Consider the following 18589-nt stretch of genomic DNA (forward strand, 5'->3'; position numbering starts at 1 on the left):
CAGCCCCGGCAACCGCTGGCGTCACGTCCGCTAGCGGCGCGCGGGCCGGAAAAACGCCGCGGGCGGTGGGCGGGGTGTTCTTGGGGAGGCCCCGCCCCGGCGGGAGGCCCACCCCCCCGGCGCGTCCCGGTGGCGGAGGCGGCAGGTGCGGTACGCGGGGCGAGCGCGGCCCAGTGGGGCCGGGCCGGGCGGGCGGCGAGCGCTGGGGCAGCGGGGGGTGCGGGGCTCGGCCTCGGGGGCGGGCGTTGAGGCCCTGGCGGGGTGGTGCAGCCGCCGCGGAGGGGAGCAGGGCCGGTGCTACCGGGCTTGGCCCGCCCGGCCCTCGCTCGGGGCGCTCGGGGAGAGGGGGGCGGCGGGCAGCGCGTGGCGGGGCTGGGGCGCTGCTCTGGAGTCCCGTCGTTTCTCCCTAATCTTTTGTTTATACGGGGCGCAGTGCTCCCCGTGCGCCCCACGAAACGCCGTCTGAAGGCGGTGCTGCTTCGGGGGATGGGGCTAACACCGTGTGACCTGGGGATACCGGCAGAGCTGGCGAAGCCTCATTTAGTGGCGCAACATGGAGTTCGCTCCTGAGTTTTGCTGTTCGTGGTGTTGCTGGCGTCTGCGTCATTCGTCAGATGTTTTTATGGACAATTAGTTGCACAGGAAACAGTAAAAGTTATTACAGATATCGTTGTATATCTGCTGCTTACAGATGCTGATTGAAAATGAGTAAAGACAAACAAATCGATGAAGATGATGATGACAGCGAGCAGTTTGAGGACTTTACAGAGAATTTTAACCAACTTGAACTGCTGGAGACACACAGGCATTTGATTCCTGTAGGAACTCAGAGCTGTTGGTCAGGACAGTCTGACGATGACGATGATGAACAGGAAAGAAGTGAGGAATGGTACGAAATGCAAGAAAAAAAAATGGAAAAAAATCCAGAGAAATTGCTGCTCTGGGCAGCTGAAAATAATCGGGTAAGGCATTTATTCTGTTCCTTTGTATCAACGACAAGAATGTTATTTTGAGCAAATATCTACAGTTCCATCCACAAACAAAAATTTACCTACACACTATTTTGATCTGGTTTTGCAAGCCACTGTATGTAAAACAGTTCACCCCAAAAAACTATCTCTAGATCCATTAGCTTTCAGAACAAAAGCTTTGAATTGTAGTTCAAAGTTACAGTAACAGCACTCTTCTTAAACTTCTATGAACTAAAAGCATGCCAGGCTCCTCCTTCATGGCAAGTAAGCCTTTTAACTGGGGTGGAGAGGGTGTGTCTGAAATCTTTTTTTCAAAAGCTCGATGTGCAGGTAATGGGTGAATGTTTCCCTGTTGGGGGGGGCTTTTTATTTTTTGGTGTGAGGGAGAGATGATCAAGATACTTGTTACCTAGCTTATTACACCCTCGTGTACATTTATTTTCATTAATTACCTTTCTTACACACACAAGCTCCACCTACGGTTCTGTGGAGGTATTTATGTGTTCACAGTGAATGGAGAGAAGGTGTAAGGTAAAAAGGTACTCCAAAGGCACTGTAACTAATGTTCATTTTGTAGCTCTTTAAAAACAAAACAAAAAAACCCCCACCAATGTAAGAATAAATGGTTTCGTTTTAAAATTATTTGTTGCACTTAAGCCTTTTTGAGACTGACAGAAATTGCTTTCCCACAAAATTTCAGAACAGTAAAAGCCATACATCTTGTTTGTAGAGTCTTATTTTGAATTGCCCGTTTCCTTTAAATAGCTGAGTACAGTGAGGAGGCTCCTTTCTGAAAAACTGGCTCCAGTGAATGCTCGTGATGAAGATCAGTACACTCCTCTGCATCGAGCTGCCTACAGTGGGCACTTGGATGTTGCACATGAATTGGTTGCCCAAGGGGCAGACGTTCATGCGCAGACGGTGGATGGCTGGACACCTCTGCACAGCGCCTGTAAGTGGAACAACACAAAAGTGGCTGCGTTCTTACTTCAGCAGGGTGCAGACATCAACGCGCAGACAAATGGTTTGCTGACACCATTGCATATTGCTGCAGGAAACAAAAACAGTAGAGAAACCCTTGAACTCTTGCTGATGAATCGCTATGTGAAACCAGATCTGAAAAACAACTTGGATGAAACTGCCCTTGACATTGCTAGGAGGACTGACGTATATCACTATCTTTTTGAAATCGTAGAAGACTGCATAAATGCTGTGTCCCCTTAAAAGCTGTGGTTAAGCTTGTGAATGTGAGGTTTGCTGCCTCCTGTTTGTGTTCTGCATGCTTATCAGTGGTGGTCTGTCCCTTGGCAACAAGGTTTTTCTTTTATAATACTTTAGTATTCTCCTCAGGCAAAATGTCACTTCTTGCAACTCTGCTCCGTGGCCTCACACATACTTAGAAGCGTTACTGCTGTTATTCGAGGTGTTCAGAAAGTGTCAGTAATTTCAGTGAGTTTCCATTTTGTTAGTGCAGCTTCCGAGGGGCCTTTGTAATTGCCCTGTACTGTCAAAGCAGGAGGGAAAACTGGAATATTTACTTGATGTGAAAGAATTCTGGCTTGGTTATGCAGTTTATTACAGCCCACTTGAAAATTATTTTTTGAGAAATTTTAACTTTTTTAAAGCTGCATGAAAGCTCAGAATGAATGTAACTTATTAGAGTGATACACAAAATGTTTAGTGATTCTCATGTAAGGAATATTATAAAATAAAATATTTAGCCCTAAGTATTTTTGTTGTCATATTTTTAACTGAAAGCTCAATTATTAATGCAATTGCTTGTTCATAAATCAGAAGTGTTATTCATAGGAAGATAAAGTAGTTTTGGTGAGGTTTTTTTCTGGTACTTTCAAGCAAATTACTTTCTGTGAAGATCCTGTTTAATTTTTGCTTGTAAATTAAGTTGAGGAGTAAAGTTTTAATGTCATGGATAGGGCATTAGAACAAATGAACCTCAGCTGTGTGAGGATAAACAGCCAACATAACGTTGTGTCTGATGTAGTTACAGCTAATTTAGTGCAGGATGCACTTGGCAGTGTTCCACTTCTGAATCCCCAAAGAGAATCCCTCATTCCAGCTCAAATATTCAGCATAGTTTAAAAACTTTACTGGTATTTTCCCTCAAAATTCCTTAATTTCCAGTCCATTCTTTTATTTGCTTATTTGATGCCTTTTTAATTTGCAATAGCCTGTGTTACTAATCCCAGGCATTCACATCTGAGCTGGACTTCTGAATGTGGCTGCCATCATTTAACCAAACTTAAGGTGGTGGGGGTGGGTTTGTTGGTTTGTTTCTTAAGATTTTGAGGCCTTCAGCACACACTTGAGTGCAGCTTCTCTGCAATCATGCCAGCTAGAATCTCACTGGTTTGCAGTGAAGACTTGGGGCCCTTAACCTGAAGCACACTAGGCAGCTCTTAGCACCAAGTACTGTTTGGTTTAGTTTAGCAGAAAAATGTTAATTAATGCTATAAATTTTCACAAGAGACATATTTTGCTGCTTCTGCTTGTCAGTTCAGCCTTTCTGCTAGCAAGTGGAAAATTCTATGATTTTTAGAATTGGTGTGAGAGTTTAATTTACCTGTGTTACTGTTCACATCATCTGTACTAGTCTGCATCTCTCAATCTTTCAACTTCTTTTGGAGAATCAGCATCTCTGGATTATTCAGCTATTTGTGAAAGGTCCAGTAAAATATGTACTTCCTGTCTTTTTTTTTCTTTCTACTGCCTCAGTTCAAGTGTAAATTTTTTGCCAAAAACAACTACTAAATGCAAGTAACTAACAGGTGAGGGTTTTTAAGTATCATTACAGTACATCTCAAAACAATTACTCTGAGCAGGTAGATATTTTTTCATCAATAGTGGTTTAGAAGGATAGTGGTAGAACTTCAGCAGTGCTGTCAGCCCAGTAGATGATCTGTATTGCGTGGGAATTAGCATACTAAAGGTTTCCCATGGTAATGGCATGCGGCATGGTTTTGAGCTTCATGCCATCTGTAATTCAGAGGGGAGAAACTTGCTTCTCCCTGTTAATCAACTGAATAAGACCTGAAGTACTGTAACTCCATACGAGGGCTGTAACAAAACACTTTGTTGCCCCATGCAGACACCTTAGTGATCCCAAGCTCCTTCCAGACACTACCAACAGAGCTGAAGTATATTTGCAACAGCAGCAGCAGGCTTGGGGTATGTTGGCCCACGTTTGGTGCTCTGATCAAGCAACTGTAGAGGGCACTTTTTAGAGGTCCGGTTCAGGGCTTCTGTTACAAAACAGAGAACTGCCTCTGACCTATGAATGGTACAAGATGATTTTTAATGCTTACTATTTCGAAAGTTTGGTTTCGGGACACCTGTGGAAGATGAATACACCTTGAAGTGCATCAAGAAAAAATACAGAAATGGGTTACGTCATGCATTTGTGTAACTAAACTTGGTTTGTATTGTATAAAGTCTCACTACCATATGCGAAGTCTTGATTTAAAGGAAGCTACTGCGGGGCACAGCCTGCAGCCAGGGGAGCAGGACAGCTTCCCTGTGCACCTGTCGGCAGCATTCTCTGCTTTTTTTTTTTTTTGGCCAGCCGCAGTTCTTTCTCAAAACTTTTAACAGTGGCAAAACAAGGGGAGTCAAGTCCACTTCAGTCCTATGAACAGCACCTCAATATGCCTCCTTTTATGAAGTGTTATTAAAACCAAGCTAGTACTTCTGAGTATTAGATCTACATGATCCATCCAGTTAAACCGGGCTCTTTTGTCTTTATTTCTGTTAGTCTGCTGCCGCCTCCGGGGGGGGGCGACGAGGCGTCCTTTCTCCAGGCAGGCCAGTAGTGACACCCCACAGGGGTATAAAACGTTTTTGATGTTTGTGCCGGTTTCTGAGTGCAGTGACACTGACACAAACGAGGAGCTCCCGATGATACCTGGAGCCCTCACCCACCCTGTGACCCAAGCGGGCGTGAGGTGGCCGTGGCCCACTGTCCCCCGGGGATGGCGACCGGCCGCCCCCCGCCTCGGAGGCCGCTGCCGTTAACCCTGCCGGGTGGAAGGGGTAAAGCCCCCCCGCTGTGCCCGGGAGCGGCGGCCCCAGCCCGCCCGCCTCGGTACGAGGGGGCGGGGCGGCCCCGTCCGGCTCGGGGCCTGGGCGCAGGCCGCCGCCGCGCTGCCTCCCGCCGCCAGCGGGGCAGAGCCGCCCCGCCCCCGCTCCCCTGGCAGCGACCCGCCCGCCTCCTACCTGCCCGGGCGTCGGCGGCAGCCATGAGGGCGGCGAGAGAGGAGCAGCCGGTGGCGGCCGGAGGCGGGCAGCCCTGTGAGCGCGGCGGTGCCCCGGCCCGGCGGTGGGGCCCACCTCACTCTCCGTACCCCCCCACCCCCGCGCTGCGTCCTCCGTTCCCCGCGCCGGCGTGTCCCCCCGGGGGATCGGGCTTTGCGCGGCGGTCGCATGTCTCCCCTGGCAGGAGCACGGGCAGTGCCCGGGCAGGTGGTGGCTGCCCCGCCGCCGCGGGGGCCCCTCGGGCCTCCTCAGCTCCTTGGAGAGTACCCTCAGCGAGGGCACCTCCTCGGAGGCCTCCGTGCGTGGCCGCGGCCCTGCCAGGGGTCGTTGGCCCGCTGAGGCACAGCACCCCGGGTGCCCAGGGGTGGCTCTGGCTCTTGTGTGGCGGCCCAGCTCGTCCCCTCGGCTCCTCACCGTGCTCCCGTCGTGAGATAGGGGGGAGCTGGGCCCGGCTCATGCCCTCGCTCCCTCCCCACGCTCTCATAGCGGGGAGCTGGGCCTGGCTGATGCCCTCGCTCCCTCACCATGCTGTCGTCAAGAGGAATCACTCGATACGGGGGAGCAGGGCCTGACTGAATGGTACCGTGCATTTATAAATTATTTGACTTGAAGCGTGTTAAAGACAGAAGTAGAGCAGCGTGAAATTATGTTAGATTTGGCAAAGCAACGTTAACGTTCAGGGGATTTTGAAATAACTGGTTCTTTTGTAATTTATCTTTACTAACAGGGGAAAAAATTGCGTATGTTGAGCCACCTAGGAGAGTTAAAGAAGTAATTGAAGAAGATCTTTATTTCTGGAAAGAAGCATGCCATACTAAACATCCAGCTGCAGGTAATCCTCCTTAGTAGCAAATGGGAAGTGTTTGCCAGGGAAATGAAATATAAATTGTTTTGAAGAGTTGTGGCAAATTGTTACTTTAAAAACCAGCCTAACACATTTTGTAGTAGCCTGGGGAACATATAGAAATGGAAGAATTACATATAGTCTTTCTCACTTTTTTTTTCAGTCTAAAATTACAGCACCATAGAGAACATGGATAATTCTGTATGATCTGTCAGTTTAATAAAACAGTAACAAATGTCAAGCAGTAGGGAGGTTCTGCGACCTTTTTCTCTGAAAGAAGTGCTGTAGTTATTAGAATACTTTGTTCCCTTCTGCTGTTTGAAACTGAAGTTGGCGTTGAAAAGAAAGGGTTGAGGTAAGAATGACAAATGTAAATGAAAGACAGGAAAATAGTGAAAGCACTTAGAAAATCAGTCTGTTTAGGCAGCTTAAAGGTTATGGAAAGACTTGGTTACAGTAGGCAAATGAGGACATGGAAGTCTTAGAGGGAACAAGGTGTTCACTCTATTCTGAGAACCAGAGGTAAAACCAAGGTAAGATCAGAGAAGAAATAATTAGCAGTTTTTAACAGAAAGATAACTTAATGCTGGAACAATTTAATAAAGGTCACTTAGATTCAGCATTTGCAATACACAGTTTAAATACTGGCTCGTCTTGGTGCAGGAATGACCTGAAGCCACGTAGCCTATGCAAGACAAAACTTAAATCACGCTGGTGACCTCCTGCAGCCATAAGATATATTAATCTTATTGTAGAAAATCAATTTTCAGAAGTTTATAGTGTTTAAGGATCAGTCATCTGGTTGTCTATATGGTCTTATTGCCTTTATCAGCCAAGCCGTTGCATATTATTAGCCGCTTCTCTGTAGATTCCACTAAGTAAAGCTGTTTATTCCACAGCTTCCCTCATTAGTTTGTTCTAGTGGTTAGTGTATTTAAAAAAAAAAAAAAAAAAAAAAAAAGCCTGATTAATAATTTGGGTTTGTATGGTTCAGCTCCTTGCTTTTCTTGGATATGTAATATGTATCCAGGATTTTCTTCCAGGGAAGGTATACATAAATTTTATTTTGGCTCTTTATGTACTCTGACCAGTTGTTTTGCCTCCTCTTTTAAAATGTGAATACCAAATCTGATCATGGAATTTCAGTATTTGTATCACTGGTAGCCTGTAGAGAGAGAGAATCATCTAATTTTAGAGCTGCCAGCACTAGGACCTTGAACTATTTGTCAACTGTTGCTGCTAAATCCATGATGCTTTTGCTTCACAATACACAGTCCTCATTCTTTAATGCCACATTCTCTTCCATAGAGTAAAGCTATTCCTTGATGATATTAAGCTGCATTTTGTTGGAATAAGTCCACCGCTATATCTCCTAATTATTACATCCTCCACACATGTAGTAAGGGCATTTTTGCCTTTGTTTCAAAATTTGGAACATTTTGAAAAAAGTCTGGTTTCTCTTATGTAGGATTAAGACCCAAGTCTAAACTCATTCAACGGTAATTTAAAACAGCTAGATCCACAGGCAAAAATGTACATAAGTTAGGTGATATAATCAGTATCCTATTGGATGTAAAGACCATTTGAACCTGCAACTCCATTAGTGTGATTAAGCTCCTTAGGCAATTACAGCACACCTGCAAATGAATGACTTATGTAGGCTCTCTTTATAGTAAATGGAGAGAAAAAGGCACTTTGAAAAGACAGTTCTTCTGACTTGCCCTAGATACCTGTCATTGCATGTGTCATGCTCTAAAAGTGCCTGTTCTTTTCCCATTGACTGTAAAGGGCTTCTGGATTAGTAGCTGAATTGCAGATGTTAACTTTGGTCTGCTCAGTTGGCTCATGAGTCTAAAGTTACTAGGAGCTGAACGCAACTGTATTTCACTGTATCCATCTGCCAATGGATCAAAATTGTCTGGAACATTTCAGTCTGAAATGGTATGTATGGCATAATGTTATATGCATAGAATAACAATGCTATGTATAATAAGGTCAAACAGATGCTGGTGTACAGATTATTCAGCAAGTACCCAGTTCCTTTTTCATCTGTATGCATCTGGAAAATTAGAGATACTCCCCAAGTGGCCTGGGCTCTGATAAACGACGGTTGTCAGATGGGATGGTTACTGATTTACACAGATTATTACTAAGTTTCTTCTTTTACATATATTGATGGTTAGTAAATTATAACCTTTCCACCAAATAAATTAGCTGTTTTGTTTTGCTGGCATTGGTTTTGTTTGGGTTTTTTGTTGTGTGTTTTTGGTTTGGGGGTTTTTTTGGGGGTGGGGTGGGCACAGGGGTGTTGTTCTGCTGTCTTTTTATGAAGGCATTTGGTATTTCAGTATGACCAGTAAATTATGCTGGATGCGCTGATGGTATTACTGCTGTTTCTTATATGTTATAAATCAGCTGCATCCTGCTTCAGTTAGGAGCCCAGCAGTCCTGAGCTGTTCTACAGACAGTAGAGAGCATCGTATACCCTCAGCAATCTGAATTGCTCTGTGAAGATGTCAATATCATTAACTATGGAGGAAGATTATAGTGTTCTGCTTAACTACTTCTAATTACTGTATAGACCAAAGGGACTGTCTTTTTAAAAGTTGCATTAATTCTAGAACAAGTTGAAATAATCAGTTGTAATGATATTATTTTGACAAACAGTGGCTCTGGACGGGATTTGCAGTGTGAAAAAGAATTTTGCCATTGGAAGCCTGAAACCAGTGTCACAGAACAGAAACAGTTTACTTTTACAGCCTCAGTTCTACTCAAGGCATGCAGGAATGAAAAGTAAGAGTCAATAATAAGAAACTTACTAAAACACCTCATTTTAAAGTTACAGGGTATTATTATTTTATAATTCATAGACATCTTGTAGGATTGCAGATTACCTATATGGTCTTACGGTAATTGCTTCTGGGCATTTTTCTGCAGAGTTAACCTACTTCTTCCTTTAGTAAGTAGCCAGCAGATTTGAAATCTTTGCATAAGAAACCTGTTTAGGACTGCTGTGTTGGGTCACCTGATTTCATTTTCGGAAACCTTTTGTAAATGTGTGGAATAATCACTTGTTTCCTACTGATAGGTGGTGAGTGTTGGTTTCATGTACATAATGAACCTTACTGGCCTTTCTTAACATCCAACCTTAACAAATTAAAATGTTTGGAAAAGCCTCCTCCAACAGACCTCCTGAAAAGATACATATCTAGGTATCATTTCAGCTTTTGGAGTGTGGTCCACTTCTGTGGAGTATGGCTTTTGTGGAGCAGACCTGTTCCTTAGGAGCTGGTAGATTTTTAGCATAGTCTTCTCAATGTGCTCACTTTCTTTCCGTGAAATGTATAAACTTTGTAGTGGAAGGTGAAAGCTTCCAACCCTAAGGAAACAGAGCCCATTAGTTTTGGAAGAGGATGGTTGTTAGTTGCGCGATATATGAACTCGGCATATTTTGCTATTAAATGAAGCTCCTTAACTCATTCTCAGGAGCTGTTGGTTTAAAAATACAGCTAGCTGCATGACTAGCGCCTCTTTCTTCCTAACTTAATCTTGTAAGCTTTAGAGATATCAGCATCTTAGTTACAACAGCAGTATCAATTAAGTGATTGCTAGTATAAGTAGCATTTAATGAGTACAGCCTTCTGCCATGCTGCCTGTACTCTAGAGTTACTACTTGTAGGAATATTTTGGTTATAGAGCAGGCCTAATCTGTGCAAGTACTAACTGCAGTCACTATGTACTTAAACCAAGAAAATTTTAGCCACACCATAGAAAATACAGCCAAAGAATGCCTCAGAGTTTTGCTACATAAATTTAAAAAAATAATATTTTTTTTTTTAAATATTATTTTAAAACTCACATACCTGAGGCTGCTAGTGAAAGCACACGGAGTATTCAAAGATCCTGATCTCCTCCATTTCCTATTAAGATCTGTGAGGAAAGAACAGCTGTAAAACAAAGCAGTTTATTCAAATTTATTTAGGTGCTAAAATTTATAGGCTCTATTGGTTTTCCTTTGGGAATTTAGATACACCTTCATTCCCAGGGACTGCTGCTAGAGACAAGTGGTGCTCTCCTTACTAGCTATATATACTGCCTGTTTTCCAACAGAACAGCCAGGTATCATGAGAGAAGGGGTGACAGAAAAGATACAAGACAGGAGAAAAACTGAGAGCAATCTGGCTTCAGCTTCTCTACTCACCAAACAGTTTCCATTCACACACCTGCCTCGGTGTAAGGATCTGGGGAGGAAATGAGGTGGTAATATACTAACTGGGAGATGGAGAAGGTACAGGCTGTGGAAATGGGCCCAAAAGAAGAGGTGTTTCTAGAGAGGAGATGAGCCTACTGTGTTTAGTGCCAGAAGGAAAGGCATCAGCAAAAGGAAAAGAAGCAGCACAGACAAGGAGAATGAAAGGAGAGAGATACAGAACAGAAGGTTGGAAATTCCTGAAGGGAACTGGAGAGAGGAGAGAGAGGAGAACACAGTTCAGCAATGCAGAGATAGAAACTGTAAGAAATGAAGGGAAAACATGTAGAAGAAATAAATAGAAGAGAGAGGGGAAAAAAATCCATGCATAAGTTAATGCATTTGATTTTGCTTCTCCCTTTTACTGTCTTCCCCTAGAAGTGATTAGTGATTTGGGGGGCTCACTGTGTGCTATCTCATCCGTCCTTAGAGCGGATCTTGTTTTTCTACAGATTGCTGAACTTCAGTGCTGTGAAGACCTGAGCCTGTTGTGATGTGTCAAATCAAACACAAAAATGACTGGCTGCCTTTGGAAAAGCAGATCTGTAATTCTAAAATTTTGAAGGAAGTTCTGTTTGGATAGGGAGCTATTTCTTCGTTTGTTGTTTTATTCATATCCTCATGCCACTTTTTAATCTGATGTTGTAGTAGCCAACTCTGATCCATATTTCAGCCAGTGATGAAGATGTCATAATCCAAAGATTACAAAATGTTCTTGCTGACAAAAATGTACTACTGTGAAACTTGACATTTTCATAGGCTTCTTTGTTGCAAAGTGATTCTAAGTTCTGGCAGAAGATTGTAATGTAATTGAAGAGATGCCTTTAAGTGCCTTAGGCTGAGTCCTTTCATTGAACTGAGCAGTTCAGAAGCCAGGAGTTTGTGGTTTGATATCTAGCCTGATTTAATAAAAGTTTAACATAAATAAACCTCTCTCTGTATGTCTCTACATATGTTAGAGTTACTAAGAACCACAGAGGCAGCATGGAACCTGAAACGGAACCTGTCATTTAACTCTCACCCTTAACCATTATTACAGTGAGGTAATACCAAGTGATCGTTACTTTGTTTTGTATTATCATACCACTTAGAAGGATCCACATTTTTTTCCTAGGTGCTGTATATAACCAGAACAAAAGATAGCTTTCCAAGGTCATTGGTGGTTGGAAGAGGTACCAGAGACAGGAGTGACATTTGCAGCTGCAGCACAGCTCCAGTGCTCTGGTAGCAGATGAGAGGCTGCAAGCTCTCTCCAGCAAAGCATCTGAGCTCGCTGAGCCTGAACCATGCAGGGGGAAGTGAAAAGTGAGAATAGCTGGAGACTCCCTGCTGTGGGAGATGGAAGCTCCCATTTGCTTCCCCAACGTGCTGTCTGGAAAGGTTTGTTGGGAGGCTGAGATCTGGGACAACATGGAGAGCGTGCTGAGTCTTGTCTGGGCCTTTTACTGGGACTTTTACTCCCTACTGCTCTTTCCACCTCTTTCCACATGGTCACCAACAATACTGCCAGGGCAGGCACGGAGCCTATCAAGCATGACTACATCGCTGTAAGGCGAGTCAAAGACACGGGTGCCCAGGTGGCTTCTCCTCAGTCCTACTGGTGAGGGGGTAGGGCTGGAGGAAGGCATGGATCCTGTAACTATTGTTTGCTCAGCTGGTGCTGAAAATGGGGAGTTGGCTTTTGTGACTATGGGATGTCCGCTCTTTGAGCACTAAGAACTGCTATGAAGAGATGAGATTCACCTCAACAGGTGGTACAAAAACTGTGTTTGTACCATACGTAGAAGGATCCCTGATTGTTTCCTAAGCATTGTGATAACATAAGAAATACACAGTAGTGATCATTTGCCTGGCCAACCCAGGGAGGAGAACTATAAGTAGGAGTGGAAGGGGAGGGAGATGACAACCCGCAGTCAGGTGAGGAGGTGGTGGACCAGGTTAGCAGACATGATAGTTCCTGTCTTCGTGTTTAACAATCTAACGTAATGATCAGACTTTGGTGTATTTCTAGAATAATTGTAGGACATTATTTTCCAGATTAATAATACTTAGTGCTTACCCTGCAGTTTTCACTGCCAGAATTCTTTCCAGACATCCCTGCAGCATGTTTGTGGGATAAATGTTACCGGCTTTTTAAAGGAGGGAATTAATTGTATTGTGCAGTGAGAACAATGAACTGGGACTGATGGATAATTTAAGATCTCCTTATTCCCATTTATACCTCAGATGATAGTTCACATCTTTTCTAAGGTGTGATCCTAAGAGGTGGAGATGGGAGTTCCTGGGGCTCTCGGATCCTAGGAAAGTGTTTAAACTACACTGAATGCTGTTAAAAATGAAGTCTCAGTGAAGGCTTTGTGAAGCTAGACTTTGTTTTCTTTTGCTGTTTTTACAGTTATCTGTGAATGAAATGGGATGCTTGTGGTTTAGGTTGTCAGGAACCCTTCTCTGACACTAAAAGTTTGGCTTTCTTTTTGTACCAGTGAGAAGGGAAAAAGAACACCCCACCCTTCGCTGGCTCCAAGCCAACTCTTTTCAGCATTTTCACTTCTAAAAGAAAAAAAAATATTGGCACTGGAAATGGCACCTGAGGCACGAGAGGACTAGCTGCTTTTGAAAACCTTATTCTCCCTTTTTAGATGCAAATTTGATGATGAACCACACAATACTGTTTGAGAATCACTGGGCTTTCAGATAGAGGCCTTTGATTAAGCTTGTTACATCTCACTACTGCTCCTTGTTTCATTTTTATTCTACTCCCCTCCCCCTGCTTTCTCATTCTTAGTAGTGTTTTTTTCATGATCTTGTTTTAAAATTTTCCAGATGAAAAGACTTTCTGGGTCTATCCTGGATTCCTGCATTAGCTCAGTTTTGCTGCAACAAAGGCAGATTTGTGAATCTCTTGCTCCTTTGCTCTCTCTTCCTTTTTGTGCAGCCTTGTACAATGGAGAAATGTCTTTTAGATCTTTTCTACTGAATGTTTTATTTAAATTATGAGGCTTGGGTAATTTTTAGCTAATCCAGTATATTTATGTTCATGACCTTTTTATGTGTCTCATCTTTCATTTGAATAAAACAAAGCAATTTAAAAAATATAATAACATTGCATAATATTATAGTAATGTTATTAATATTGCTATTATATTTATAATATATGTTTCATTAAATGGGGTGTCAGACAATTGAAATTAACTGCGGTCACATCTTATTGCAGTGACTTTTTTACTAACTGTCCAGCTACCCTTTTCTCGTTAGTTTTTTTTGGTATTATTTCTTTTTGAAACTAAACACTACTGTTTTAAAAGACAAATGTTATCGTTGCTTCCATGTATTAATAGCAATGTTCAAACACTGACATCTTTCAAAGGTCACGTCTACATTATCAAGCAATGAGGCACAATAGGAGGGGATCAAGTTTTTAAAGCAATGAGTATTGAGAGCCCCATAACTAGACTGTATGTGGTTTAGGAGATTCACTTCGAACTAGAGCTAGTCTTGTCTCCTGGACTGAAATGTCACCTTGTTGCTTGAGCTTCAAAGATGCTTGAAGAAAAGCTCCATTACAAACCCTTGCCCTCTGGCCTGGGGAATGCTCACTGGGTAAAATGGGAGCATCGGTGCTGACTGCACAGCACTGCCCCTGCCACTGCTGCTGCGTAAGATGGGAGACCAATGCTCAAAAAACCCAAGGAAAATGGAAAGTCAAGATAACTGCTAACAAATATCCACAGACCCAAATTCTGGCTTGCTGTACACACACACATCAAAGTGTCTGAGGATCATGTGGTTCTGGTAGGAAGTTTTCTGCTCTGATTTGGGCTCTGGTCTACCCTGGTGAACAACAAAGATGTTGCAACGGAAGGTCAAAGAGCGTCCTGGGATGGGATCCTCCATCCACAGTGTGCCACAGCACATTTGTTCATGCCTGTGCCTTGGTCTGGAAGTGTCAAGGTCACATAGTTTTAATCCAGCCCTGCTCACAGTCACAAGCAGAACTGTAGCGAGGCAGAATATTTTAATATCACATTTGCTGTGTGTGCAATAATGTGGTCTTGTCTGTCCAGAAGCTGTTCATCCAGTGAGGCAGGCATCACCTTTCAACTGAATCGCTTATGTCTAGTCATATTTCACAATTTTAAACTTCCATGCAGAAAGATAATAATCCTGAATATGAAACCCTAGGTAATCAAATTACACTAAAATACAGCGTGCCATTTATACAGAACTTTTATCACTCTTTTTCATACAGGATTTAGGATCTTAATTGGCAAAAACTTGCATTGAAACCATGGGGACTACTTACGAAGAAGAGATTTCAAAGTCATTCTTAGTGTCATTTTGGTACCAGGTAGCATGCTGCCATGCTTTGAAGATGATCAGATTTTCTTAGGATAAAAAACTCCACAAGGTTTGCTTGGTCAACAGAATGTCTGACTCGATAGCTGTGGCTGAAAACACAGCCACGTGTTGCAGTAGCTTTTAAACTGTGTTTGCAAGAAGTTGACAAATAACTTCAAAGACTTTTCTAGGCTTAACTACTTCTCAAGTGTGACAAAATAGAATGAGTCACAGTAGAAGAGGAATTCAGCTGGGAAGCTGTAGGTAAAAATGTTTACTGCTGTTAGAAATGGCAAACATTTAACCTTCAAAGCAGCAAAATATTTTTCTGTTTTGCAACAGCTTCATTACTAGCAGCTAGCTTTTTATTTTAAATTCCTATCAGCAACATTAGAGCTTAGTGTGGTTTCTACAGAGCAGTTAAACCACAGTTCCCCAATTTGTGTATACAGCTCCAAGAAGTCTGTGTGGTCCTCAGTCCATGGAGCTATCTGCTGGGCTGGTTTACCACTGAAGCAGACAAAACCAAGTGTGTTCCCTCTGGAAGATCTGCAGGCATCTGGTAACGCTACTCGAACATCATCATGTTGTACTTCCCCGTGACGTTTGTGGAGTTTTTCCCAAGTCAGAGTGAACAAAAATGCTTGACAAAACCCTACTAGTGCAGAGTAGCTCATCATGGTCATGCCATGTGTCTTACAGTGGAAATGAGGCAAACTGGAGCTGATGTGGGTTACTGCCAGGCTGGTTTTTCTTTTCTAGAAGAGAAATGAGACATTAAAAAGGAGAAATTCCTCACCAGCATGCAGGTCTGAGGACACTGGGCTTCTAACTGTGGTACTGACAGTGAGGTGACTCACTGTACAGCAGCACATTGCACCTGACTTGTAAGCTTGCTACACCAAAATTTCTAGAAGGCTGCTAGATTCTTCAAAGAAGGCACAGCTATAATTATTTTCAGTAGTGACTATGATATCTAACTAAAATGTATTTCTGTGCTATCTCCCACATTGCAAGGGATTTGAAGACAGATAGCAACAGCAAGACATTTGGATCTTTAATTTGCAAAAAATCTAAAATATACCTTAAAAACAGGCTTTCTCATGCTCTAGATATAAATTCTGTTTAGATTTCTGAACTAGTGGACTATACACAACATGTAAATGTTTTAGTCTCACGTATTTAGTCTCCACAGAGGCGGGTATAACACGAAAATTAACTTACAGTGGCAGTATTATTCATAGAAACATTTCAGGCTACTTTCCTCTCATTTTGAATGGATCTAATCCTTATTTGCTGTAAGATGACAGATAGGAAACATTACAATACTGCATTTCCATCATGGTATATACCATCACAACTTACTGTGGATTTCAGTAATAGTTTTCTTCAATATGCAGCATAGAGCTTTAGCTGATAGTGTGTTGATGAATATAGAGAGCCTTGTTTTGATTTCATGCTAAATAATTCAGCAGATTTGTTCCCATGTGACAAGTCTTAAAATGGATGTCACTGCAGTGCAGCTGAATGTCACACTGAAGTTTCACTGCGAGACTGCAAAAACCCAAAAGTAACTAGCCAACTCTTGCTATTAATCTTCACAAGGAAAACATATATATTTTATTTTCAGATTTGTCACTACTTGCCTTGAAAAGGCTTCCATGTTGAGTTGTTCTGAAACATTTCATAAACCCTGAATTAAAGCCAACGTTTTTGTTGAGTTTACCATATGCAGGATCAGGCCTGGCATCACCAATGTAGTTGGCTAGGCTTTGGAATTGGAATGGCTTAGCACCACATCTTCAAGCAATGGAAATGAAAACTTGACTAGACAAGGGCTCCTCCAAAGTCATATATCAATGCTGAAATTTAAGTTCCCGAAGGAAAATAGGAACTGCCATTGCAGCTGATACGATCAAATATATTGAGTGAATCAGAATTCCAAGGAAGTCAATTGAGCTCTCCCACTGACTTTCATGGGTCCCAAATCTCTTACGTTGTTTGCAAAAATGTCTAAGTAAACAAAATTACTAACAGAAGGGCTTTTAGACCACTGTGAATCCTTTGAATGCTTAATTAAGGCAGGCTAGGGATTGTGCTCATTTTAGGTAGTCTGTTGTATTGGATGAGCTCTGGATTGATTCTAGGTACAGCTCATGGCCTCAGAGGATTTCACTCTCCCTTGGCATTGTATTTCTACGTTTGTTGGCAGTTTTCTGCTGTGGTAGAAGAATTTTCCCAGATTCTCATTTTGTGACTAAAATCAGTGTTATCTGTCAAGACAGGTGCTATGTTTATTGCCCTAAAAAGTTTTTTTGCTACTATTGTCTATCATTATTTTGCAGACAGTACTAAATTAGAAAGCAGGGTTAAGATCTTGGCTTGTACAACTTCAACACAGAGAGGCCCTGGAGCAAGCCAACAGAAATCTTGGGAAGTTCAGCAAGGACAAAAAGCAAGTTCTACACACAGAGCAGAAAACTGCCATGCACTGGTACAGGCTGGGAACTGGCTGGCTGATAAACACCCGGGCTGGAAAGGAGCTGGGGGCTACGTGAACATCAAGCTGAGTGTGAGCTCACCTCAAAAATAAAGGAAGTCACTTGCTGGGCCACATGAGAAGCACGTCCAGCAAACAGGAAAGTAATTATTCCCCCCCATTGGTGAAGGAGCACCTGGAATACTGTCTCCAGTTCCCAGCCTCCCAGTTCAAAAAGAATGTTGAGAACATGGTTCAGCAGAAGGCTACCAAGATGATGAGAGATCCTACAGCACACAAGGGGAGAGGTTAAGGGAGGTGGTCTTGTTTAGTCATGTGAAGAGGAGGCGATGGGATCATTTAATGGGAGCCAGCAACTACCTGAAGGTAAGTTATGAAAATGATGGAGCCACTCTCTTTGGATGTAACAAGGGACAACCACCAGAAATTCCAGGTTGGGAGGTTCAGGGTTGGACATTAGAAAAAATTCTTCTCCGAGAGGGTGACATAGCACTGGAACAGGCTGCCAGAGGTGATGTGGAGTCTCTCTCCTTGAACATTTTCAACATCCTGGTGCTAGTCCAGCCACCACCTTGGCCAGTGCTGGCAGTGATGCTCTTCTGAGTGGGAGGGTGGATTAGTGACTCCCAGAGACCCCTTCCAACCAAGGCTGTATGTTGGAGCAGGGGAAGCAAGATACTGGCTATGACCACAACTGTTGGTGTTTCTTATATTTCATGAGTGCTTACAACATGGACAATGGAAATCTGCAAGCACTTTTATGTGCAATTAATAACTTTATAGATGCACACTACCTAGCTCCTAACCTAACACCAACGTCACACACAACTGTTCTTCATTTTGCGGAGTAAACAGGCTTGAACCACTTCTTTTTCCTAATATAGAGACAAGGCCTTGGTCTATGTGGTATGTGAAAGCTATGCTACAATCCAAATGGTCAGTGAGAACTTAGGCCTGGTGTAACTCCGCTGCCTTCAGTAGATCCATGTGAGAGGACCTTGGATTTATGGCTGTTGGATATGAAAATGCGTAGGTCAGAGCTGGAAACTCTCCAGTTCTGTACAAACAGTCTCTGAACTGTGTGAATCAATGATCTCTCAGTTCACTGAAGCAAATGACGGGGGCGGGGGGGGGGGGGGGAAGTTTTGAGCTGATCTGATACACTTTTCCACACACAGAGCTGGAAAAAGTAATTTTCTGGCAACCACAGGGTTCTGTAGCTTTTAAATGGGTGTGACATTTTATTGTAAATGTATGTATTTCTAAGAAAGTTTTAAAAGGACAAAAAAAATCCTCTAATTTCTTTACTTTTAGTTTTCCACATTGTAGATCCTTTTAGAGGTGCTTGACACTGAATTTGACAGGAATTCAAAGCTACTGTGGCTGATGTAACTTTTTTTTTTTTTTTGCTTTATTCA

General features: G+C 42.8%; 1 protein-coding gene and 1 long non-coding RNA gene across 2 annotated transcripts; both read left to right on the top strand.

Annotated features, from left to right (window-relative positions):
- The first annotated feature begins 12 nt into the window (after window positions 1-12).
- On the top strand, window positions 13-2698 carry ANKRD49 (ankyrin repeat domain 49). The gene is made up of 3 exons (XM_056328156.1): window positions 13-145; window positions 692-962; window positions 1737-2698. Exons 2-3 carry the CDS (start codon window positions 705-707, stop codon window positions 2193-2195), a joined length of 717 nt encoding a protein of 238 aa, XP_056184131.1. The 5' UTR covers window positions 13-145; window positions 692-704; the 3' UTR covers window positions 2196-2698.
- Window positions 2699-5018: 2320 nt separating this feature from the next.
- LOC130145207 (uncharacterized) lies at window positions 5019-11262 on the top strand. The gene is made up of 3 exons (XR_008820406.1): window positions 5019-5276; window positions 5968-6072; window positions 10786-11262. It is a non-coding gene; the product is annotated as an uncharacterized LOC130145207 (long non-coding RNA).
- Window positions 11263-18589: the final 7327 nt, after the last annotated feature.

The sequence above is a fragment of the Falco biarmicus genome, chromosome 2, assembly GCF_023638135.1.
Source record: "Falco biarmicus isolate bFalBia1 chromosome 2, bFalBia1.pri, whole genome shotgun sequence".
NCBI lineage: Eukaryota > Metazoa > Chordata > Aves > Falconiformes > Falconidae > Falco > Falco biarmicus.